The 25,937-nt window shown below is 55.1% G+C and overlaps 1 protein-coding gene across 1 annotated transcript; it reads left to right on the top strand.

Annotated features, from left to right (window-relative positions):
- Nucleotides 1-15,087: 15,087 nt before the first annotated feature.
- Nucleotides 15,088-24,910, top strand: LOC135408971 (serine/threonine-protein kinase pim-1-like; the record flags this gene model as incomplete). The annotated part of the gene is made up of 8 exons (XM_064643892.1): nucleotides 15,088-15,786; nucleotides 15,877-15,927; nucleotides 16,133-16,499; nucleotides 17,139-17,315; nucleotides 17,584-17,737; nucleotides 17,928-18,819; nucleotides 19,074-19,186; nucleotides 19,553-24,910. Coding segments are annotated over 5 exons (1,401 nt in total), but the record flags the coding sequence as incomplete, so codon positions are not given.
- Between the last annotated feature and the right edge of the window lie 1,027 nt (nucleotides 24,911-25,937).

The following is a 25,937-nucleotide window of genomic DNA, read 5'->3' as shown; positions in this document are numbered from 1 at the left end:
ACCCAGCCATGCCAAGGGGAAGGTCTCAGAAATGCAACTGAAATTGTTCACACAATTTCTGTCCACCGACATCTACGTCTACATCTATCTCTACATCTTCCCTACATCTCTATCTACATCTTCCCCACATAAACACCCTCCCTCCCTCCCGCTGGGATAGATCCCCAAACGATCTATCCCTCCAACTGGCATAGATCCCCAAACGATCTATGCCTCAACCTGGGATAGGTCCCCAAACGACCTATCCCTCAAACAGGGATAGGTCCCCAAACGACCTATCCCTTTAACAGGCCTAAGCCAATCTTCCTGCCCCAGCCCCGGCTGCGGGAGCCTTGATCTTGATGGCAGGCCCTGGCTCAGAGCCCCCCTTCCTCTTCGCCCCGCGCCTTTCCAGCTTGGTGTCTCCGCGGTCCGTGGGCGCGGGGACGCTGCTGCCACCATCCTGGCTGGTCCCTGCAGCCCCCGGGGAGGAAGCCAAGTGCCCCTGAGTCCCCTGCGGCAGGACCTTCCCACTCAGCAGAGCGTGGCTGGTTGGAGTCACCCCAGGCTCCCTGGTGGCTTGGAGCTGGGGTGCGGCTGAGTGGCTGGCGGTGGTGTGCCTGGGCGGGGAGGTGTCCTCCTCCATGGCGACATCGCTGGCCAGCGAGAGGTCGCAGCCTCGGGGGGCGTCCTCCTCCATGGGGACGTCGCTGGCCAGCGAGAGGTCGCAGCCGCGGGCGGTGTCCTCCTCCATGGGGACGTCGGTGGCCAGTGAGAGGTCGCAGCCGCGGGGGGCGTCCTCCTCCATGGAGACGTCACTGGCCAGGCTGATGTTAAGTGCCGGGGTGACGTCCACATCCATGGGGGTGCTCCCGTCTGGGGGGCTGCCACTGCCCAGGGGTGTCCCGGAGGGGTTGGCTGAGCTGGCAGGGCTGCGCTGGCTGTGCCGCGCTGCTGGGACCGGGGCCACTGCTCTCCCCTGATGGTGGTAGGGCTGCAGTTGACCCTGGGGGGCACGTTGGTCTGCCCCAGCCAGGGGCTTCCCACTGCCCTGGGGCCCCCCCCGGGCAGTGTTGGATGGAACAGCAACGCCAGGGCTGCTTGCCAGTGGGGCTGGTGGAGGCAGGTTGGCTGAGCCTGTGAGAAAGAGCAAAGCCTGGAAGTCACATCCCGAGCTGGGGCCGTCAGGCGCTTGGAGGACTGAGGAGGAGGAGGAGGAGGAGGGCGAGGTGCAGGGGAGGAAGGGCTGTGAATGTCCCCACCGTGCACTGCGGGGCTTTCGGGGTCAGGCTCTGTCCTCACCTTTGGTGCCGGAGCTTTGGGGGGAGCGGAAGAGCTGCACGAGCCGGGTCAGGGCTGATCTCCAGCTCACAGAGCGGCGCCACAGAGCTGACAGGGCCATGGTCAGTCACGCTCGGTGGCCGGTCGCTTCTGTTGACTGGACACAGGTCTGGATGCTCCTCTTGGAGCGTCTCCAGGGATGGAATGTTGGGCCTCCCATTGTGCCATAGAGACAGCAGTAATGCTGGGGCTTCCCTGAGGTGCTGTTCAAGGCACGAACCCCACTCTGACACGAACAAGTGCCAGAGCAGAATTACCGTTTATTCAAACTGCCCAGGTTTAAATACCACACCTGAACATGTCACGTGACCCTCTAACCAATGACAATCAAATATTGTCTGAGAACCCGGGAGACCACAACTCCCATGGTTCATTGCTACATTCTTCCTGCCACATCTCCCTCCTCTTTTTATTAACAAGTTGAGAAACACTATGTTTTTAACATTCTTATTAGAACCAATCTTATTTCAACTAATTATAAAAAACAGGGCCTATCGTCACAAGGCCTTTATTGAACTGTTGACAACTTTATTGGTTCGTGCAATATTCAAGCAATCTCAAATTACCCAGGGTTTGTAGGTGTGGATAACCTTTTATCTGAGGGTGACTTTGTGTAATGGCATCATCTTTATTTAAAAGGGAAATGTGTTGGGTTGTAGATGTTGTGTCTGAGGTGGTGTTGTCTGAAGTAGTGTTTAAGATGTCTTGCTATAAAGTGTACTTGCTTTCACACACATATACATGCTTCCACTCAACTTTCTCATTCATACTCCGGTGGCCACCGTTTCATTCTCTCCTTACAATGCACTCTTAAACCCTTTATTGTGTTTGACTCATGGAGTTTTGGTTCTGTATTGGTTACTGTTTATGTGTTTCTTTTGGTTCTGCCTTGGTTACTGTTTATATGTTTCTTTTGGTTCTGTTGTATCATTTACTGCTTCTTTGTGATTATCCCTGTTTTAAGGAAATGTTAATGTAGATTTACACACATAGGGAACAGACCCATATCTCTTTTCCCCTTTTTTTTTTTTTTTTTTTTCTCCCCACTGTGTGATGTGTTTACTATTGTTGGTCGTGTTTCTTCTAATCCAAATCCTTCACTTATTTCTTCTGGTGGTTGCTCCTGTTGTGGTGGAGGGCTAATATAAGGCCTGACACATCTAGAAGGGACCCATTGTAATTTGGTACCCTTGGATACACAGGCATATCCCCTTCCCCATGTTATGAGATCTACTGGTCCTGACCATTGCCCAGATATTAGATCTTTGATCATAACTGGTGGTTTGGAAGATGAAAGTATTTGAGTTTTATCTTGGCGTTCATACTTGCTATGGTCTGTATCATCACAGTTTAAGAAATTTAGAACATATGACGCTTTCCGTAAGCGTTCCTGGGGGCTATATACCGACTCCCCTCTTTTTTGTCTTTGAAGCATTTCTTTTAGTGTACGGTGAGCTCTTTCTACAATCGCTTGTCCTGTGGGTGAATGCGGTATACCTATGGAATGGAGTATTCCCCAATCTGTGAGAAATGTTTTGATTTTTTCAGAACAATAAGCAGGGCCATTGTCGGTTTTTATGGTTTTTGGAATTCCTAGGATTGCGAAACAACTGAGCCAGTGTCTGATAACGTCTTTGGCTTTTTCTCCCGTGTGTGCTGTTGCATTAATGTATCTGGAATACATGTCTACTGTAACATGGACATATTTTAGTTTACCGAATTCAGCTATATGTGTAAGGTCTGTCTGCCAGATTTCATTGGCTGTTATGCCCCTGGGATTAACCCCTTCCTTAGCTGGCATGGGGGTAATTCGCTGGCAGTCAGAGCATGACATAATTATGTCTCTGGTCTGGTTTATTGTAATTTGGAATTGTCTCTTTAATGAACGTGCATTTTGGTGGAAGAACTGGTGTGAGACTTTAGCCTGTTCCAGAATTTTGGGAACTGTAGTTGCCATAGCAGTTGCATCAGCTTTTTGATTGCCCTCTGCTATGGGTCCTGGAAGTTCTGTGTGTGACCGAGTGTGCATTATGTAAAAATCAAATTTTCTGTGGTTGATAAGAAACCATATGGTACGAATTTCTGTAAATAAGTGAGGATTAGTGACATCTCGAAGGAAGGAGGCTTCGAGACGTGAGACCAACCCTGCTGCATAGTGAGAATCTGTGACAACATTCATAGGTTGATCATGGAACAATTCAAATGCCATGCGGATAGCTGCTAGTTCTAAAACCTGTACAGAACCTTGGTCCAAGGTTTGTACCTTATTGTCCCATTGTCCTGTGGCAGGGTTCTTCCATGTCACGATGGCTTTTTTCGATCGTCCAGATGCATCAGTGAAGACTGTGACTCCATTTACTGGTCGTAGTTTGCAGCGACGCGTGGCCATCAGGGGTAGATTTCCTATTTCCGCCCAGAGTTTATGTTTCGGGAAGTGAATGGAAATATTACCGTGGAAGTCCGCTAATGCAGTCTGAAACCCAGCGTCCTCTGCAAGAAGCCAGTCTAAGTTGTCTTTTGTGGCTGGAATGTAGATCGTCTCAGGATCCCTTCCATCCATCTCCTGCAGATGTCCTCTACCTTTCATAATGAGCTTAGCAAGCATGTCATTAACGGTCCAAACAGTCTTAGGTGGAGAGTGGGGAAGAAATAACCATTCTAGAATTCTCAAAGGGTCAGATTCTGCCTGATCCCATTGGAAAAGGACAGCAAAAGGTTGGAACTTGCTGGATATGATGGCGAGGCGAATGTGCAGGTCAGGGGGTTGTCGTCTGCTTTGCCTGTTTTCGACAGCTTGGGAGCATACTTCCAGAGCTTGTTTTGCTTCTGGGGTTAGGGATCGAATAGATGTGAGAGTTGGGTCGCCTTTAAGTAGCTCGAAGAGGGGGTGCAATTCCTCTGTTGTGATGCCCAAGACAGGCCTCAGCCAGTTAATGGCTCCTAAAAGCCCTTGCAAATCATTCAGGGTCATAGTGTCCGTTACTTTGAAAGTCACTGGTTGTGGCATGATTTCCTGTTGAGTGATCCTCCATCCGAGGTAGGTCCAAGGTTGGGTGCGTTGAATTTTTTCTGGGGCAAGCTGCAGACCTGCTTTTTGGATGGCGTCAGTTAAGGCAGTCAAGGTGGATTGTAGTTCAGTCCCGTGTTTTGCTGCTATCAGGATGTTTGATATTCCTGTCTTTGCCTCCCATTCTAATTGTTCAATTTGGGTATAGGTCAATTTATGCATGTTTGTGTTTTGAGTAGATCTAGAGGTGTGTATTGCTGTATGTTGCAACTTTGTGGAGCATCTTTGGGCTTGTGTTGTATGAAGGTTTTGTTTGTTTTGCTTTCTCAAGGCTCTTGCAGTGACTGTGTATAAAGAGTTATGTGTTTCTGCAGTTGAAATTGTAACTGGTTGTTTGTTTGCTACTTGTTTAAGTTTGGCTTTCCATGTTGTGTATGGCATATTGTCTAACAGCATTTTAAAATAGTGAGAAGTAAATACTTGATTTGGGGCCCCTCTTATTATTATTCTTACCCTCTGTAACACAAAAGAACTTTTTATAATAGCAGATCATCTGTCAATTAGTAAAGTTGCCCTTCTGTGACTTAGAAAATTAAACATGGTAGTTGATAGCTGTATGTCTGCTGTGTTTTGCAATGCTACCTCTAGGTTGTTGGTTCTGTCAGGAGGTGGATGGTGTTGTCCCAGCTGAAATTCTCGCAGTACAAAACCAACCACTGTCATTGCCAGCAACGCCGTCAGTACACGTGCTGTCCACTTCAACGTTGGTAGCTTTGACTTTGCTGATGGTCTGGGCTTGGGTAGGCAGATGTTCTGTGTGCTTTCCCAGTCTACATCTTCTTCCTCGAGCTGAAGTAGTAGCTGTAGCCATGTTTGCTGTTCTTCCTCTTTTGCAGGATTCAAAACTGCTTGTCCTTTTTCTGGTTCTCTTGTCTCACTGAATTCAGTTTGCCACAGCTCAGCTAAGCTTTCTAGGGAGTCAATATCTCTTCTTCCTCCTCCATCAGGCCATCTTCGGCATAGAAGCTGTTCTGAGGCTGGTGAGGGCTGTGGGTTGGTTTCTGGGTAGGAGAGCCACAGTGATGCTTTAACTGTTGTGCATTTGTTGTGAGTTGGTTGAACTGGTGGTGACGGAAGAGGCACTTTCACTTCCGCCTCACGGCCGGAGTAAGCTTGCTGCATCCATGTTGCTGCGTGGTTGTTCTGCAGCGGTCTCATGGCCGCTGCGCAGCCAAAGGGTGTTAGTGGAGCGCCCTGGCTAAAGGGAGCTAGCAGATTCTCTTCTGTGTCCTCTATAGACTCGCTGTCTATTTGTCCGTCACAGTCATCCTCCCCCCTTCCCGGCGAAATGCCTGAACCTGGGGGTGGCGGCTTCACTTCCGGCACACGGCAGGGGCAACATGGCGGTGCCTCCGGTGCCACTCTCCTTCAAGGGGGTGCCAGTGCCCAGCCTGCCCGGGCCCTTTGCTGTGCCCTGCCAGCAGCAGCCTCCCCGTGCTGTGCCCAGGCTGCTCCTTTCAGCTGCGGGCACAGACAGGGCCCAGCTGTGCCTGCTGCTGTCCCATCCTGCGCTCAGCACGAGGGACGGGGCAGCCCAAAGAGAAGCCCTGTTGCTGGAGGGAGCCCAGGCCCTCAGGCACAGGGGATCTCCCAGGGCCTGTGCCAGCCAGGGGCCTTGTGCTGGGCTGTCACAGGCCAGGGCAGGGGCAGCTGGAGAGCCCCTGGCCCAGCCCTGAGTCACGGGCTGAGCCATCAACTCCTGCAGAGAGAAGGGACCTCACAGGCCCTTCCCCAGCTTGAGGGCAGAAATGTTCCTCACAGGAACTGCTGTGTTTATCCTGCTGCATTTGACAGCTGCACTTCTGCCTCTCTCTCACTTGGGCCTTCAAAGAGCTCTCCACGGAAAAGCTTCATTGAGTCCCAGAATACCAGAGGCTGGCAGAGCCCCCTGAGCAGCCCTGCCCTGGCTGTGGCTGGGCTGCAGTTCCCTTTGCCCAGAGCAGCCCCTGTCCTGCTGGGTTGGTGCTCGTGGCTGCAGCGCTGTTGGTCCCAGCCCAAGGTTTTGGCTGTCCCTGGGCAGTGCTGGCCCCGCAGGAAGCGTCTCTGCAACCACCCCCACCCAATGGGCTCTGCTGGGCAAGTGTTTCACAGGGGACATGGCTGGGACGGCTGGGCTGGACTGACCCAAGGGATATTCCATTCCATGGGATGGCATGATCAGCAATAAACTGAGAGAAAGGAAGGCAGAAAGGAAGGTGGGCAGGGGGCAGACGTGGATGTCCTTCATTAATACATTTGTCTTCCAAAGAAACCTCTCCATGGACTGAATTCTTGCCTCCCAGGGGTTTTCTTGGTTTCTGCATGTGGCCTTTGCTTTTTGCTTTCCTCTCTCCAGTTAATCTCCCTTTCTGTTGACCAAGGATTTCTTCACCTGCTTTTCTCCTGTTGTCTGACTGAGGAGGGGAAGGGAGAGAGCAACTTGGCTGTCCCTGGATGGCCAGACAGGTTTAACCACAGTCACCTTGCCCAAAGCTTCTCTTCTAGGCACCCCCAGAAATGTCAGGTGTCCACACCTGAGCTTGGTTATGCCCTGCTCACCCCCTGCCCCAGGGCGGTCAAGTGCAGAACCCACGTGGATCTCTGCAGTGACAGGGGGATGCCAGGAATTATCAGGGTTGGAGGTTGAAGGGAGTTGAACAGGGGACAATTGGGAAAAGCCCCCCACGGGGACTGGCCCAGAGCATGCGCAGTCCCTCAGCACCTTCCCGGCCACAGCTCCTCATTGGCTGCCCGTCCGCTCGGGGTCCCATTGGCTGGCTATTGGCTACACTTGGCTCCATCGCACTCTCCCATTGGCTGGCCCTTCGCGCCACCACGCAGCTTCCCCATTGGCTGCCTCTGGGCAGCTCCCCATTGGCTGCTCCCCGGCAACAGGGCTGCTCTCTTAGCAACAGCACCGACCCTTCAACCTGCACTTTAATTCAACTGGGCCAGTTCCAGGGCAACTCCACATCCTCCCCATCCACCGCAGCTTCACATTTTCCCTTAGCAATAGCAGTGGAACATTGGCCCAACAGCAACTTCACCTTTTCCCTTAGCAGAGTTCCAAAGCCTTGGTGCCACAGCCGGGCTGCTGCAGGAGCCGAGCTCCTTGCAAAAGCTCCAGGAGGCACCCATCAAGCCAGCAGAGGCAGGCAGAGGAGCAAACAAGAGAAAAACTTGTTACAATCAAAAAATGGGAGAAGGTGTACCAGGCGGATCTCGCTTGGAGACCGGGGAACCAGCCAAGGGACACTCGGGGCCCATCTCGGTGCCAGGAGACCTTTGCTTGGATCCTGGTGAACGGGCCAGGAGGCATCCAGGGGTCCCACGGTGAGGGGATTTAAGGCCGTGCCCGGGGACTGTGGGGAGCTGTTGCAGGACTGCTGCGGGAGCTGCTGCCACCCCCTTCCCCTGCGGGTTGGGTTCGTTCCTCGGAGGCTACAAGGCGACCAGGGCAGAAGCCCAGCAGAGATCTACCAGCTTGCAAGGCAGCGGCACTTCCTGGTGCTGCTAACTCCTGTCCTGTGCTTTTAACAGTTCCCCTTAGCTTGTCCCACTGCCCTATCTCCCTTCTTTCTCTCTGCTCTTTTGTGTTCCAAAACAAAGTGGAATTCTCGTTTTGGGATCCAGCATCTGGCCTCGTTTGTGCCTTAACCTGGCTTATGGGAGTGTTTTAGAACCTGGTTCCCCTCTGCATCGAAGCGGATCGGAACAGCTGGGGTCCCCAAATGGAGAAGGAGGGGGGTGGGACCCACAAAACTGAGAGAAAGGGGGAGGTAGGACTCCCAGATTTAGTGGGAGCAACTGGGGCAGCTGGAGTTTGGGGGTCTGATGGGAAAGGGCTGGGAGAGGGGGGAAAAGGGACGAGCTTTGCATCGTCAAAGTGAGTGAGAAGGGGCTGAGACCTTGAACTGAGCAGGGGGGGGGAGGGGGCCACCCCCAAACCGAGCTGTGGGGGGAGTAGAGGATTGCAGGGAGGGTGGGAAACAGGTGGGACAGTGAGGGAAAGGGTGAGAAAGGGCATAGGGGGTCCCATGGGGGTCCTGTAGCAGGATGCTCTGCCTGGAACGGGGTAAAACAACTCCAACAAGGCCCTGTTTGCAAAACCCCCGGCAGGAAATGAAGAAGGGGAGTCACGCTGCTTTTGGGTTGAATAATGCTGAAACCAGCCTGACTCCTCAATTCCAAAGGGAAACATCCTGAGAGAGAGGGGAAGATGTGGCAGAGCTGGGAAAATCCCCGGGCAAAGGAACAAAGGTGACACCCCTGAGAACTTCTCCAAGGCTGCTGGGCTGGCACAGCCTGGACACACCTGACTGACAGTCCAGCACTTTATACGAGAAAAGCCCCACATTTTAAGGACAGGGTCTTGTGACGTGTCCCATCAGACCCCCAGGGATGGACAGGGACTCCCCCAGTGTGGATCCAACCCCCCTGAGCTCCAGGGAATCCCTCCAAGCCTCATGTGATGGGGGACACAAAGGGACCCCTCGACCTTCTGTCCCACCTCCCTCTTCCCCCCTCTCCCTCCTCTTTCCCAACGTCCCCCCAATCTCCAGACCCTCCGTGCTCAACCGGGGGCTCCCAACCCCTCCCACTTAGGCTGGGGGTCGCAACCCCCCTCACACTCAGTTTTGGGGATCCCACCCCTTTTCCCTTCTCTCCCACCTCTTTCTGATCATCCCGTCAAACCACAGCTTCCCCGTGCTCTGCTCTGGGGGTCCCACCCCCTCAACCGCTCAGCTGAAGGGGTCTCACCCCCTTTTCCCACCTTTTCTCCCCTTTCCCCTCCCTTTTCCTTGTCACCCCCTGTTGCCGGTGGCAGTGGAAGGCTTAGACAAAGTTCATTAAAGAAGTCCTGCCCTTGAGTCCCGAGGTGCAGAAAGGACTCCCTGGCTTTCTAAACTCCTGCTCAGAGAGGAGCCTGGGGGCAGCTGGATCCAATCTCAGCCCCGGATTATGCCAAGGGTTGGAATTTAAGGAATTACAGAGCTGTGATTGAACCACTTTTGTCCTGCAGGTTTTAATGATGGAAAATCAGATATACTGATATAAAATGAACTATTCATTATCACAGATGAACAGACAAAAGATTTTAATCAGAATTATTTACTACACAATCTAAACACTAAAACTACCAGTAGTACAGGATAAGTACAACATAATTGAAGGAATTATACTAAAGCTGGCAAAAAATGAATAACTATTAAGTTGACATTTGATGTAACTCCCCCAGACCAAGGCTCCTGGGGAGATCTCTTTTGCTCACCCTCGAGGACTGACCTTGAGGGGGGTTCCCCAGCCAAGGGGGGAATCTCCAACCATACACCCCAAGAAGGGTTATGTTGGAAGAACCTGCCCCTGGGAAAGGGGACTGGAACTTTACAGTATAAAGTGATGGACTGACAGCCCTTGGACTCCAGGGGTTGCCTCACCATCAGGATGTTAATTCAGGGTTGAACCCAGACTGGTTCCAACATCTCCTGGCCTGGCCTGGGCCCCTCTCAGCCCAGCACTGATACATTTGCAAATAGGGCATTGTCTTGGTCCCATTCCAGGGGGGAATGTCCTGCCACAGTGTCCCAGTGTGCCTGTAATTCCATCAGGCCCTGCAGTGTCACAATGGTCCCTTGATTCCACAACTTCCCAAATGTTTCCAGGTTCCTTTGGTTCCATGAGGCCCCCATGTCACAAAGGCCCCTGGATTCCAGGAGTTTCCACAGTGTCTCAGGGTCCCTTTTTTCCAGGAGGCCCTGCAGGCTCCCAATTGTCCCTTGATTGCAGGAGGTTCCCAAATGTCTCAGGGTTCTTTGGTTCCAGGAGGCCCTGCAGTGTCACCTTGGCCCCTTCATTCCATGCAGGCCCAGGCAGAGGAACCCCAGCACGGAGCCCCCGACCCCCGTCAGCATCTTGGGGGGCGGCGTCCGACGGCAGCTCGGGGTGGGGGGGCAGCTGGGGGCAACTGGGATATACTGGGAGAGACCAGGAGTGACTGGGATCATCCTGGGACTGACTGGGATCATCCTGGGACTGACTGGGCCCTGTGGAACACCCTGAAAGTTCTGGAGGGGCTGTTTTAAGTGAGCTCTGGAAAACTGTCCTGGCTGTGCAGGGCAGGAAATGCTGATGTTCTGCAGGCCCCCAGCTCTGCTCTCTGGCTCCTGGTTTCCCTCGTGCTGGGCAGTTGGAGCCCAGGCAGGGGCAGCCCTACAGGAGGTTGTGGTGCTGCAGGGCCCAGGGGCTGCACCCCGAGGAGCTCCTGCCCCAGGGGCTCAGGGACCTGGCAGTCTGTGCTGCTGGGGGCAGGATCGTGCCCCGCGTCCCGGGAGCATCGCCCCCCGCATCCCGCAGGTGACCGGGGAGGGGGAGCTCGCCCCAAATATCTTGAGGGGGATGTTTGGGTCTTGCAGGACCCCAAAGCTGAGCCGCAAATGCCCCTTGGGGGGATATTGGGGATCCCCGGGAGGTGTTTTTTGGGGGTCCCGGGGTGGGTTCCTGGCACAGCCCCGACGATGAGCAGGGGGATGTTGGGTCCTCGGAGCCACGTGGCGATCGCCGGATACCGGCGGGGAGTGGGGGGGACACGGGACAAACCCACCGGCTTTGGGGACCCCTGGGACAGGCGGGGGTTGGAATCTGAAACGGGGGCCCGGAGAGGGGGATCTCCCGGCAGTCTGGAGAGGAGGGGGGAGCAGCGAGGGCTGTAGGGGGAGCCGGGACCCCCGGCAGCCTGGAGAGAGGGCTGGACACCTTGGGATCGCCAGCACCCCGAAGGCGAGAGTCAGGGGAGAAGGGACCCTGGGACCCTGAAACCCCCCGACCACCCTAAAAGGGACCCCGGAGAGGGGAGCCCCCGGGACCCCCGGGACCCCCAGCAGCCCAGAGAAGGGGGATCCCCAGAATGGCAAAGTGAGGAGCCCATAAAGGAAGGACCCCTGGGATTCCCGGGATCTCCGGCAGCCCAGAGAGGGCGGGAACCCTGGAGAGGGGGTTCCCCAATACATGTGAGACCTCCAGCAGCCCACACAGCAGGGACCCCAGAACCCCAAAGTGGATGGACCAGCGAGGGGGAACTCCACTGCTGAGAGGGTTGTTTTGGGCTGAATCTTGGTGGTTTGGAGGTGATTCCTGGTGATTCCAGGTGACTTCTAGAGACGGAGCTGGGCAGGAGGGTGTCAGAGACTGGAATAGTTAAGGATTTCTGCATTCTAAGAGACTTCTGCAGGCTTTTGACTTTCTGATGGGCAACTGGGCCCATCCTCCCTCCTCCAGTGCAGAAGATGTCAAGCCCCGAAAAGAAAAGGTGGGAAGAGACCACGAACTCCGCGCCAAAAAGGGAGACAGCACCCTATGGAAACAACTCCCCGCCTTGGGGGAGCTGCAAAGGATATAGATACTGACTGGTGACTTTGGGGGTTTTGACGGGGTTTTTCTTCTTCTTCTCCCTCACCGCCTGCGGATCAAGACGTCGCTGGATCCAGTGGGTGGTGATTATACCACTCTCACCTTTCCTTTTTTTTCTCTTGCTCTCCCTTACTCTTACCCTGTCTTTCTCTCCCCTATGCATTTGTTTTCCTCCTCCCCCGAAAGGTTATGACAGCACCCAAAATGTTAACATCCCTATTGATACAAAATTGTGAAAATAAATCTTGTCAATATATGTTTTCAGACACCGATTATTTAGTGTCGTTTTGCTTTAATCCACCCCAAAGGAATTATTGATAAAACCTGGGTTACCCCCCCTCTTTTCCTGAGGTGGGTTGTAACAGAGGGACCGCCAACCCAATGCACCCACACCTTGTTTTCCCTCCTAAACCAGGAAAAATTCATCCCTTTGGGAAGTCTGTCTCTAAACTCCATGGCATGAGCCTGTAAGTCTGATATATGTGTATTAGTTTGAGTTACTCTGGGCAGAAGGGAATGAGTTTATATAGAATAATTCCTTCCCAAAGCTTGGCCAGATGGAGGAGGAGGCTGCGAGGAAGAGGAAGATGCCCCAGGACCCCCAGGCAGGTGAGGAGGAAGTCAGTGCCCCTTTGCCCTGTCTTGTCCTGTATCTCCCAGCTGAGCATCGCCCCCGGCTGCAGGACAACCCCGCTGCCGCCACCGTCCTGCCGGGGCCGGAGTTGGGGGGATGTCCTTGGCCTTCCCTCTGGGCCGGAGGCAAATCCCCTCCCTGTCCTTCTTCCCTCCTGCCCCAGGTCCCGAGCTGAGGACGGAGAGCCCGGAGGACAAATCCCCCCGGCAGAGCCTGGTGGGAGAGGCAGTTTTGAAGGGCTCCACGGCGCAGGAAGGCAGCGGGGAGGGAAAGCCACGAAGGTACCCCAGGAGGAGGGTCTCCAAAGGCAGCCCAGAGTGCTCTGAGGAGGAAAGACCCACCCTGCGCCAGGAAGGCGACGAGGGCTTGAGCCAGAGCCCTGACCTGGATGTCCATGAGCAGCCTCACACCAGGAAAAAGCCCTCCAAGTGCTTGGACTGTTGGAAGAGTTTCAGCCAGAGCTCCCACCTGATCTGCCACCAGCGCACCCACACTGGGGAACAGCCCTACATGTGTGGGGAATGTGGGAAGAGCTTCATCTGCAGCTCCAACCTGATCTGCCACCAGCGCACCCACACTGGAGAACGGCCCTACAAGTGCTTGGAATGCAAGAAGAGGTTTCAGACCAGCGGGAATCTCCTCCTGCATGAAAGGACACACACAGGGGAGAGGCCCTTCCTCTGCACCCACTGTGGGAAGGGCTTCATCCAGAACTCCCACCTCGTCAGGCACCGGCACATCCACAGCGGGGAGAGGCCCTACAAGTGTGGGGAGTGTGGGAAGAGCTTCAGCCAGAGCTCTGCCTTGACCTCACACCAACGGACCCACCAGTAAGGGAAGCCCTAAAGGTGCCTTGACTGTGGGAAGAGCTTTGTCTGCTGCTCCAACTCCATCACCCACTGGAGGAGTGATGTCTTCCCACATTGGGAAGACACCTGGCTGGTGGTCTCCACATCCTCCTGGTTCCCCTCAGGCACCTGGGTGAACACAGTGGGAGAAACATCCATGGGGTCACAAACTGACCTGGGAAATTCAGTGGGAAGAGCTGATTTGTTGAATTTAAAACAAAGACATTCAACAAAGACATCTAAAGCCCCACCATTTTACTGGCATTTGGGGTCATTTGGAGATCCAGGGGAATATTTGGGAGGATTTGGAGTTTCTGGTGGGATGTGGGGGAGATTACCCCAAAAATGGGGGTTCCCAGGCCGGGCAAACAGGGCCACATTGTCGTAGTTGTGCCAGCAGTTCATGTCCCCTGATCCTGTCTGTTCTCCAGGAACTCCCCTTGGCTGTTCCAGGGCCTGGCCTGGGTCTCCCCACACGGGGTGTCCCCCTCAGGTGCCCAAATCTCTGCTGAAGTGCCTGAGCTGCTCCCAGTTGGAGATGTACCCGGGCAGGAACCTCTCCCGGTCGGGGCCGTTCACTCGGCTTTTCCCAGGACCTGGAACAGCCCTGGGTGTGCAGGGACACAGGTCAGGGGGTGCCCCCCCAGCAGCCCTCAGCCCCCCCAGCAGGTTGGGAGCTCAGGGGGCCACCCCGGAGCCCCCTTTCCCACCCCCCTCTGCCCCACAGCTGCTGCAGCACCAGTTACTGGGTGGGGGAGTCCCCCCATCAGCCCCCCAGGGACGGACAGGGGGCTTGGGCACCTGTGCACAATTGTCACCAGAGCAAGCACACAAAGGGTTACAGATGCAGTGGACATTCCCAGGGCGGATCTGCCCCCTCCCAGAGCCCCAGGGAACCGCTCCAGGGCTCAAGTGATGGGGGGCAGGGGAGACCCATGTGGGAACTCCCTGCCCTCTGTCCCCCTGCCCACTGTCCAACACCCCTTTTCTCCCCTCTCCCACCGCTTTCCCATCATCCCCACCGTCCCCAGCTCCCCCCCAGCTCGGTTTGGGGGTGTTTCTTCCCCCTGCCCTGCTCAGTTTCACAGTCTCAGCCCCCTCCTCGCTCACTTTGGAGGTCCCAGCCCCCCTTTTCTCCCGTTCTCCCCCCTTTTCCCATTGTCCCCTGAAAGGCAGCTGTTAAATATTGGGTGCTGAAAAAGCTGCTCCATCGTGTCCATTCCAAATTAAGCCTGCATTTCTTAGGAGGGACTGGCATCCAAAGGGCAGCAAGAAGAGTCTTCTAATTCTCTTCTGCTTGATCCTCTCTGCAGCCGCCGATTTTCCCTCAAACCAGGCGGGAAAACAGGAAGAGCCCTGGTGTGGTCGGGGAGCAGCGCTGACCCCAAAGGGCTGCATTTCCCCTGCCGATCGTCCTGCTCTGCCCTCCCCCGGGGCTGGCTCTGCCTGGCGCTGGCCGGACGTGCCGGGGCTCCTCACTGAGCAAAGCCCTTGCCAAAGTTGAGGGGCAAGTGCCGAGCCCGGCTGGCCTGGGAGGAAGCGACAGCAGCGCGGGCCGAGCGGGCGGGATGGGGTCCGAGCAGCGGCGGGAAGTTGCAAACTTGGCAGCCAAGAAGTTGAACTAAAGTGAAGCAGCTCCAAAAGGCCGTGGTCTTGGCGTGGGGGCGGGAGGAAGGGGAGCTCCGTGACTGCGGCCGGGGCTGGTTGGGAGCGGAGCGGCCGGGGCTGCCCCCGGGGCTCGCGGGGGCCAACGGGGAACGGACAAACGGACCAACGGACCAACGGCCCCTGCGCTTCGGCAGCAGCAGCGGCAGCAGCAGCGACTGTAGTGACGCGCTCTCGCTCTGACTCTTGTTCGGGCTCTCCTTGCTCGAGCTCTTCGTCCTCCTCTCCCTCTCCCGGTGTCCCGCTGTCCCAGTGTCCCTGTGCCGGTGTCCCATTGCCGGTGTCCCTGTGCCAGTGTCCCACTCCCGCTGTCCCTGTCCCGTTCCCGGTCCCCCCTCCCCTTGCCGGCCCGGGCCATGGCCCCGGCCGTTCCCCTGTGCCGGGCGGGGCCGCCCCGTCCCCGGCCCTGGGCGGCCCGGCGCGGTCTCGCCCTCACCCGGCTCCCGGCGCGCCGGTTGTGGCGCTGCTGGGCGCTCCTGTGGGGCTGGCTGTGGGACGGGCTCGGCCTCGCCGCCCCTTGGCTCCGCCTGGCTCGAGCCCGGCGCCTGCCGGGGCCGGCGGGGGCCGCGGGCGCCGCGGCCGCTGCCGCCTCCTCGGCGGCTTCCCCGGCCAGAGCTCCGCCGCTCGCCAGCCCGGCCGCCGGCAGCGAGCCGCCGCTGCCCGCTGCGGCTGGGGAAGCCCGGCCCGGGCCGCTTGAGGGGCGCTCGGGGGCCGTGCCGGGCCCCGGCCCCAACGCTGACGGCCACGTCTCGCCCGCACCGAAGGCCAAGGAGCCGCTGCACGAGCGCTACCGGCTGCATTCGCTGCTGGGCAGCGGCGGCTTCGGCCGCGTCTACGCGGGGACCTGCCTGGCGGACGGAGCCCCGGTGAGTGCAGCAGGAGGAGGAGGAGGAGGAGGAGGAGGAGGAGGGCGGGACGGGCGGCGAGCTCAACCCGCCCTTCCCCTTGGCTTGCAGGTGGCCATCAAAGCCGTGTCCCGGGATGGCATCCGGCGCTGGGGCGAGCTGGTGAGCGAGCGGGGCCAGCGGCAGAAAGCGGGGCGGGACGGGCGGGGACGAGTCGAGGCCCGGCAGGGTGGAAGCCACCGGGACACCTGGAGGGAGAGTGGCCGTGGGCTCGGTGGGGGACGGGGAGCATCCAGGGCTGGCCGAGGGGGAGCAGGCAGACAGGCACGGCATCAGCCCCACTGACGACCCCGTGGTCCCCCCGCAGCCTGACGGCACCCGGGCCCCCCTGGAGATCGTGCTGCTGGACAAGGTGTCCAATGGCTTTCGTGGTGTCATCCAGCTCCTGGAGTGGTTCGAGCTCCCCAACGGGTTCCTGTTGGTGATGGAGCATCCGGAGCCGTCTCAGGACCTCTCTCGCTTACTGAGGGCGTGGGGGTTCCTGCCGGAGGAGATGGCGTGGGGGCTGTTCCGCCAGGTGCTGCAGGCCGTGCGGCACTGCACCAGCTGCGGCGTCCTGCACCGGGACATCAAGCCCCAGAACATCCTCCTCCACCTGGCCACCGGCGAGGCCAAGCTCCTCGACTTTGGATGTGGCACCTTCCTTAAGGACACGGTCTACACCCAGTTTGCAGGTGAGCCCACAGCCGGGGGATGCTCCTGGTGCCGGGCATCGCATGGCCATGCCCGGGTGTGGCAGTGGAGATTGCCCCTTTGGCTGAGGGGGAACAGGATTAGTTCTTCAGCCAAGTTGCTTTTGGATGGGGCTGGGGGTTACTGTGAGACAGGCCCCGGCCTTGCCGACAGCCTGTGCCACCCACCCTGTCCCGGGCTGGGTCTGGGGCAGGGGGGAGCCAGCCTGACCAAAACCCCCGTGAGGGTAGCAGAGAAGGGGGTCAGAACTGTGCACCAGCTGGCTTGGTGTGCAGGCGAGGAAGGGCTTGGGCTGCTCCGCTCGCCTTGTTTGCCTTGGCTTATGATGAATTGTTGGGGGCAGTGCAGTGGGGCGGGGAGAAGGCACGGCTTTTCCCCACCACTGGGTGGGTTTTTCCCTTGCATGAAATGGTTGGGCCTTGCCAGGGCTTCCGCTGCCCTCTTGGACACCAGCGGCTTCTTCTCCAACCCAGAGTTTGTAACCAAGAGTCAGGGGCCGGCGAGAAGGCAGTGGGTCACAGCGTGTGCCACTGGGGCAGGCCCCACATTGCCAGGGCTGCTGGGGTGAGGCTCTGGGAGCAGGCAGCATCCACCTGCTGAACTGCGTCTGTATTCCGTAGGAACACTGTCATACAGCCCGCCAGAGTGGATCTACCTCAAGCGCTACCACGGCGAGGAGGCGACCATCTGGTCCCTGGGCATCCTGCTCTACCAGATGGTCTGCGGGAAGCACCCTTTCCGCAAAGGCCCCAACACCATCTGGGCCCAGCTCCCGTTCCCAGCACGGGTCTCTCCAGGTGGATACCAATCTTTGTGGCACGGGGGGAATAACGGTGTTGGGAGAGGGCAGCGGGCTCACGAGGATGCCGCTCTTGAAGCTGTTTGTGTCCCATGGGTGGCTGGAGGAGGTGGCCTGTGTCCTGCCATCCTGCTCTCCTCCAAAAGGGAGAATCGATGGAGAAGTTTGGGCACAGCTCTGAGCACAGCCAGCACAGCCTGGGCACGTGGACAGTGGGACAGAGGGGACAGGATCCTTCTCCAACTGACCGGCCATTTTCCCCCCAGGCTGCCAGCACCTTATCAGGTGGTGTTTGTCCATCCGCCCCTCGGACAGGCCAGCACTGGAAGACCTGTTGTGCCATCCTTGGGTGCAGGACATTCCCCTGCCCTAGAAGACGGGAGAGATCCACGTGCTCCCTTTGATCCAGGGGCCTGGCAGGTAACACCTCCACACATCTCTTGGCAATAAGAACCAAAGGAAACCAGACTTTTTTGTCAGCCTGTAGCACTGGGGGGGGGGTCATCCCACGGGAACACGCCCCTCTTTGTGCTGGAGCTGGGCTGCAGACCCGGTCTCCCAAGTGCTGGTGGCCACCATCCAACCTGGTTTTGCTCGTCCCGCTTCACAGACAGCTGGGCCCTCGGCAGAACGCTGACAGCCTGGTCTGGCCCCCAGGGAAGGAGAAGGGGCCTCTGCAGAAGCTGTGCCGGGTGGGCCTGCTGCTGGAGACATCGAGGACGACGTCAGGGATGACAAGCTCTCAGCTGACCTGGACGCCGGCGAGCTGAAGAGGATGGACTTTGATTCTGGCCCCTTCCTCCAAGCCGTGCTCCACACACCGTTTGCAGATGAGTCCACACCCAGGGGGTGCTCCCGGACACGGGCATTGCTCAGCCTGGCTGGGCACCGAAGGTTCCCCCTTTGCTGATGGGGAACCTGAGGAATTCTTCAGCCGGCTGCCAAGCTGCTTCTTGGCAGGAGGGCGGGCGGGTGCTCTGGGCTGGGTGTGAAATGGGAGCCCGGCTCTGCCCCCAGCCTCTGCCACTGCCCCTTTGCTGGGCGGGGCTGGGGCAGGGGCAGCCAGCCTGCCAAAAACAAACCCCCGTGGGGGGAGCAAAGGCGGGGCTGCAGAACACCAGCTGCTTTGGGCTGCAGGCCAGGAAAGGCTTGGGCTGCCTTGGCTTAGGAGCCTTTCTTTGGGCCAGTGCAGCAGGGCAGGGAGAAGGCCTGGGTTTTCCTCAGCTGGAGGAGGGGGGGTTTTCCTTTGGCCTGCAGGGCTTGGGCCTTCCTCAGAACCCTGACAGAAGGTTAACATTTTACCTTTTTTTCTTGTTTCCACTTTTGGTTTGTAATCTCTGTTCATGAATTTGTTGTTTGTTTTCCAGGGAAGAGTTGGAGCTGGTGCCCAGTCCGGGTTGGGAAGGGCTGGGACCATCCCTGGAGAGGATCTGACGTCCCCTCTGAGAAGGCTGAGGACATCCTTTGGGACACGCTCTTCTTGCGGCAGCAGATCTTGGGAGGTAGATGCTCATCTTGCCCATCTTGTCAGCAGCAGTGGGATAATGGCTTTGGGGAGAGGGCAGCAGGCACATGAACATCCCGCTCTTGCAGCTGCTGAGGAGGTTGATCTCCTGGGCTTGGCTGGAGGAGGTGGCACCTGTGTTGAGTAATTGCTGAAATCCAATCGATCTGGGATGACCCCAAATGACAGTTTAGTTTTCAGCTTGCTCGAGCTGTATCTCAGCAGCTTTTGGGTATCATTTTTGGCCCCCAGACAGGACACCTCTGCCTGATCTCCCGCGGATCCGAGGGATCTCTGGATCTTCACGCCAGCACCAGGACTTTGCTGCAGAAGAGCACAGATCCCCAGCCCAGTCTGGGACACAGGTAAGATCCCAGTGGATAACAAGGCATTCTTTTGGGGAATCCTGCCCATGTCAAACGTATGGATCTTTCAGTGCACTGGGGGTTCTTTGGTATTTTGGGAATCCTGCTCATCTGAGACCTGTGGATCTTCCAGCCCTTTGGGTGGGTTCTTTGGAATTCTGGAATTTGGTCTTTGGCTTTGTTTTATCAATCACTATTGTTCTGTACTTGTAAATTCTCCCAGGGAGAATTTAATGGAGTGTTGGAATCAATGGGTGGCTGTTCTGGAACACTGAATTAGAATCCATTGTTGCAGTTGATGCTGTTTGAGAAGGGGAACAGAAGTGGAAGGAGGTTATGTCTGGTGCTGTGTTTTTCCCTTTGCAGAACGTGTGAAAGGGCAGAAAGATTGTGGTGTGAATGCAGCGCCCTCAGAGCCCTTGGTGTGAGCCCGGAAAGGAAAATCAAGCTGAGGGACAAGATCAGTCTAATTTGGGGACATTGTTGGAGGTTGGAGTTGCAGTTCTGGAAGAAATCCCTGAGGAAATGGTGCCCCGGGGAGAGGAAGAGGATGAGAGCGTGGGCAGCCTGCTTCAAACATCCCCCCAGGAGACTTGGGATCAGTCCCTGTGCATCCTGTAAGAAAGATGGACACTGGAAATGGGATTGTCCGCAACTGAAACTTCAGAACCCTCCGAACCCTCTCGTGGCATCACTGAAGACGACTGAGGGGGCACCAGAGGATTCTTCCCCATCAGAACATCTGGTTCCAGCCAAGCTAAGCACAATTGTTTGTGGCTGTGGGAACTTGTTCCTCTGTGTTAAATCCAGGGAAATGAAACTCAAGGGACAATTCTAGAACAATTGTCTGGTGTGCCAGGGAATTGGGAAACTGGGCCATTTTTAATGCTGTGGCTTTGAAATTGGGAAAACAGTGGTTGGCTCCCCAGTTTTTGTATTTCCCCAATTCCCCAAAGCCTCTGCTTGGGAGAGATCTCTTGGCAAAATGAAATGCCACAATCCAATTGAAAAATGGTCCAATATAGGTTATTATTGCAGAGCCTAATTCTGTGGAAGTTTCTAGTTTTGCATGAGAGTCTCCCAAAGCAGAAGTAATCCATCTGCCACCATCACTTGGGGATGCAGTGGTTCCAACAGGATGGGCTGGAGAGGTGCCTCCATGATCCAAGAGAGCAGAACCCGTGAGAATTCCAGAGAAACCTGGAGTGGGGTTGGTGAGGCCAAAGCAATGTCCTTTGCAAATAGAAAGTTGTAAGGGATTCTCACCCTTTGTAGAACAATTGATGAAATTTTGCTTGTGAAAAGAAGGTGAATCTAAATGGAATGCTCCAGTTTTGCCAGTCAAGCAGGCAAATGGAAGGCTATGCCAGTTAGTCCAAGACCTTAGAGCTGTAAAGAACAGAGTAGAAGATATACAAGCAGTCATAGTGAATCCTTACACTTTGCTAACTCCCCTAAATGAGGGTTTAATATGTTTCACAGCATTAGGTTTGAAAACTGCCTTTTTGTGTCTCCCTTTGAGTTGGGAAAGTCAAGAGCTTTTTGCTTTCCAATGGGAAAATGCAAAGCTGGGGAGGAAAACCCATCTGACTTTGGTGGTCCTCTTGCAGGGGTTTAAAAATAGCCCCCCAATATCTGGAACTCAATTGGCAAAGGGACTGGAGGAATGGAGAAGTCCAAACCCACCCTCTTGGAGCCTTATTGCAGTGTGGGGATGATCTTTTGATGCCACTGATGCTGAGCAGCAACGTTGGGGTCAGACTGTGGCCCTGTGGAATTTCCTTGGGCTGAGTGGATATGGGGTATCCCAAACACAAAGTGCAAGTAGTCCAGAGCCCAGGAGCCTCCGTGGGCTTTGGAATTCTCCAAGGACAAGGGAGGCTGGGCCAGGAAGGAAAGAAGCAACCTGTCAACTGCCCCAGCCCCAGCAAAGGAAGCCCAGAGCGGGATTGCTTCCAGACTAGAGGAGAAGTGTATTGGCAGAGCTGACTTAGGAGACAGCCCCTTGGAAAGTCCTGGTTGGGAATTGTTTCCCAGTGGGGGCAGCTTTGTCCGGCATGGAAAACAATTCTCTGGATGCACAGAACTCCCCACCACCAGGTCAGAGATCCTGACAGAGATCCTTCTCCCAGTAGAAGAAAATGAGTCTAGTGCTAAGGATTGTCAACTCCTTGAAACCTTAGAGCAAACTTTGCTCCAGGAGGCTGGGCAGTTCCCCCAAGTGGGCAAATAATAGTCCCTGAGCCAATCTCCTGTGACCTGGTGGATGGGGAACATGAGGGGATTCCTTGGAGTGAAGCAAATTATTGAAACATTTGCACAAGTGGGTTCTTGGTCCAAAACTGACCCCAGTTGTACAAGCAGTGAGTCAGCAGTGTGGTGTGTGGAAGAGAAATAATCCAAACCCTGCCACTGGAGTGGGAACAGGTGATGGAAAATGCAGAAATGCTGCAGGTGAATGTTGGCAGATGGATGTGACTGAATTGCCCAGACAAGGGGGGTGTAAAGATCTCCTGGTCTTGGGGGATACCTTCTCTGGGTGGCCAGAGGCTGTTCCTTGTTGCACTAAGCAGGTTGGGAAAGAGACTGCAATCCTGTTCAGTGCAATCCTCCCTGTATTTGGGATGCCTTTGGGAATGTCATCAGACAGAGGTTCCCACTTGACTGCAGAAACAAAATGCTTCACTCTTGTTTTGCTCTTCTGACAACAGTTCAAACACTGTTGACGTGGGAGGAAAATTTACATGTCTTTTTAGTGCCAAAGGTGATCCAAGTGTTGCCCACAAGTGTCTGTATTAAGTAAGCAAGACTCTGTAAGGAATCTGGAAACTGTGTGTGTAATGTAAAGCCCTGTGTGGCTGTCACTGAAGTGCTGAGGCTGAACAACAGCCCCTGAGCCAAAGCTGAGCTCTAGATGAACCTTCCAACCTAATGGGCTGTGTCTCCATGTATCTGCTCCTGAGCTAAAACTGGGTCTATTTGTTGGTACAAATGTGGTGGGATGGGACTCCACCTGTGTATCTGCTCCTGAACCAAACAGGTGTGCTTCTTAGGAAGATCTGTTAGTCTGGGCTCATCAGTGAATCCTGTTTGTATCTGTTCCTTAACAAAAGATGTCTGATTGTGAGCAAAATCTGATCTTTCTGTATCTGGAGAGTGGTGGAGGCCATGGCAGTCGATGTCTGGCCTTGTTTGGCAGTGGCTGGTGCAGGGGGAGCCTTGGTTTGGGAGAAGTAGAACATTGCTCCCAAGATTCTGCTCTGGCCAAATAAGGAACAACAGAATCTTAGAGAAGTCCTGGAGAATTGGATCAGGGCTGGAACTCAAGCAAACAGGATGTGAGCTGAGCTCTGGGGACCCAGAGAAGATCAAACCAAACATGACGGTCTCTGTGGGGAAAAGCAGTGATGCTGAGAACCGAGGTCAAGAAGCAGACACCTGAGCTTTGGGGGGCACCAGATGCCAAAAAACCCACCAGAGACCCCCAGAGAAGACCCCAAATGACCAAGTAGGGACTTGCAATAGGGGTGTGACTGTGTAAAGCACAGTAATGGACATGTGTTCAGTAAGGGGGAATATCCAATGCCTCTGGAATCAGTGTGTGTAATCCCAAGCCCTGCCTGTGTCCCTGAGCAGGCTGGATTAGAAGAACTCTCCTGCAGGCGTCCAGCACGCTGCCCTAAAGAATGCCTGCTTCTTAACACCTCCCAGCTGGGGTTAAGGACTTGCTTTCTGCTGCTTTTGGGCACCATTTCTGGCCCCAGATGGGACCCTCTGCCTGATCTCCCGTGGATCCGAGGGATCTCTGGATCTTCACGCCGGCCCCAGGACTTTCCTGGAGAAGACCACAGATCCCTGGACTGGTCTGGGATGGGGGAAGATCCCATTGGATAATAAGGCATTCTTTTGGGGAATCCTGTCCCTCTAAGACATGTGGATCTTCCAGCTCTTTGGGTGGGTTATTTGGTGTTCCCCCATTTGGTCTCTGGCTTTGTTTTCTCCACTGATCCTTGTTTTGTGTTTGTATTTGTTTCTGCACTGTAACATTTGTCCAAGTGGGTTCTTGGTCCAAAACTGACCCCAGCTGTACAAGCAGTGAGTCAGCAGTGTGGTGTGTGGAAGAGAAATAATCCAAACCCTGCCACTGGAGTGGGAACAGGTGATGGAAAATGTAGAAATGCTGCAGGTGAATGTTGGCAGATGGATGTGACTGAATTGCCCAGAAAATGGGGGTGTAAAGATCTCCTGGTCTTGGGGGATACCTTCTCTGGGTGGCCAGAGGCTGTTCCTTGTCACACCAACTGGGCTGGGGAAGTGAGTGGAATACTGTTGAATCCAAGAATCCCTGGATTCGAGGTACATTTGGGAATGTCATCAGACAGAGGAGCTCACTTGATTGTAGAAGTGGTACAGCAAGTCAAATCAGGGATGCATTATTGCAGAATTCCAAAGGCCAGAGCCCCTTGGGTAATTGAGAGGTTGTCTGAGAAGAAACCAAATGCTTAAGTCTGCTTTGGCTCTCCTGACAATAGTTAATTGGGTCTTGACTTGGGAGCAAAATTTACATCTCCTTTTAGTCTCAAACGTGACCCAAGTGTTGCCTCCAAGGGATTGCTGGGTGTGCACTCCTTTACCTGAAAAGACAAGGAAGCCATTCACCATTTCTGCCTTCCCTGTTCTGGCAGAAATGATTCCTGGTCACTGGGTGAGCACTTGTGTTCCCCAAAAAGTAGACCAGCAGTCAGTGTGCAAGTACCCCCCACCACCTCTGACAATCCTGCCTGTGTCCAAAGCTGTAACCCCCACTAAAGGAACAGGACAAGTGGATTGTGTTAATGAGAGTGGCCCGTTTGTGGGAAATCACCCCAATGTCCTCAAACCCTTCCTGCTGGGGAAATGACTGATCCTTGGCCGGTCCCCAAAGGAACGGGGTGGGATTGGTGTGTGGAAATAACACCTGGGAAGGGTTGCCCCAAAGCTGGAAGGGCATTTGTATTTCAGCTTGCATCAGGATTCAGTGCTGTAGCTGTTCTAATGCCTTGAGCTGTAAAATGAAATAAAGCTCCTAAGACACTCCATCCCTTCAGGAGCTTAGTCTGAAAAAAGGGGGATTTGATGTGGGATATAGAAGACTGCTCCCAACATTTCTCTATGGCCAAGGAAGGAGAACTGTAATCTTGGAGAGGTCCTGGAGAACTGGATCAGGGATGTAACTAAGCAAACAGGATGGAAGCTGAGCTCTGTGGGCCCAGAGAAGATCAAACCCAAACGTTCCAGTCTTTGTGGTGAAAGGTAATGACACTGTGTCTGCTCAGAACCGAGGTCAAGAAGTGGACACCTCAACTTTGGGGGGCACCAGATGCCAAAAAACCCACCAGAGAGCCCTGAAGGAGACCCCAAAGGACCAACTAAGGACTTGCAATAGGGGGGGTGATTGTGTAAAGCAAAGTAACATCTATGTCTTAAGTAAGGGAGAATATCTAATGAATCTGGAAACTGTGTGTGTCATGTAAAGCCCTGTGTGGCTGTCACTGAAGTGCTGAGGCTGAACAACAGGCCCTGAGCCAAAGCTGAGCTCTAGATGAACCTTCCAACCTAACAGTCTGTTTATCCCTGTATTTGCTCCTTAGCTAAAACTGTGTATGTTTGTTGGTCAAAGATGTAGTGTGGAAAGACTCCCCATGTACCTGCCCCTGAACAAAATAAATGTGCTTATTAGTGAGATCTGTGAGTCTCAGCTCATTAGTGAATGATATTTGTATGTGTTCCTTAATCAAATCTTATGTCTGATTGTGAGCAAAATGTGATCTTTATCTTCCTGTCTTTAGAGAGTGGTCAAGGCCCTGGCAGTGGATGTGTGGCCTTGTTTGGCAGCAGATGGGGCAGGTTGACTGCCTGGGTTTTCCCCTTAAGCCCTGGCCAGGCTGTGGGTGGAACCCAGGAGGAGAAGGGAGCCAGATGGTTTTGCACACTCGTAGCTCTGTGAGCTTGTTTCTGCAAGGCCAGAAAAGCTGGACCCCCTCCCAGCAGAGGTGGAGCCCTCCCCTATGAGTGGACGCCCTGGGTGGGATTTCCCGGGCCCGGGAGGGGTTCTCCAACCCTTGGCTGCGACCGGGGCTCCCCCGCTGCCGGGCGGGCCTGGCTGAGGGGAACAGATGAGGGCAACTGGGCAGGGAGCTTTTCTACTCACTCCAGGCACTCTTGGTAGGAACGATGAGGTGCGTTACTGAGCTCAGCCTTTTGTCATTCTTTGCTGCTCTGCACTGCAGGAAAATTACACACTTGTTCTCCAAAGTTGGTGTCGGTGTCTCTTGTGCTGACCCTCGTCGCAGGCAAAAGAGTTCCCTGGGGCCCTGCAGTGTCACAACGGTCCCCTAATTCCATGGGACAACATTCCTAATTCACCCCTGAGAACTTCTCCAAGGCTGCTGGGCTGGCACAGCCTGGACACACCTGACTGACAGTCCAGCACTTTATACGAGAAAAGCCCCACATTTTAAGGGCAGGGTCTTGTGACGTGTCCCATCAGACTCCCAGGGATGGACAGGGACACCCCCAGTGTGGATCCAACCCCCCCGAGCTCCAGGGAATCCCTCCAAGCCTCATGTGATGGGGGACACAAAGGGACCCCTCGACCTTCTGTCCCACCTCCCTCTTCCCCACTCTCCCTCCTCTTTCCCAACGTCCCCCCAGTTTCCAGACCCCCTCCGTGCTCAGCCAGGGGCTCCCAACCCCTCCCACTTAGGCTGGG

Source organism: Pseudopipra pipra, unplaced genomic scaffold (genome assembly GCF_036250125.1).
Source record: "Pseudopipra pipra isolate bDixPip1 unplaced genomic scaffold, bDixPip1.hap1 HAP1_SCAFFOLD_96, whole genome shotgun sequence".
NCBI lineage: Eukaryota > Metazoa > Chordata > Aves > Passeriformes > Pipridae > Pseudopipra > Pseudopipra pipra.
The sequence above is the reverse complement of the archived record's forward strand: the minus strand, read 5'-3'. Positions and strand labels throughout refer to the sequence as shown.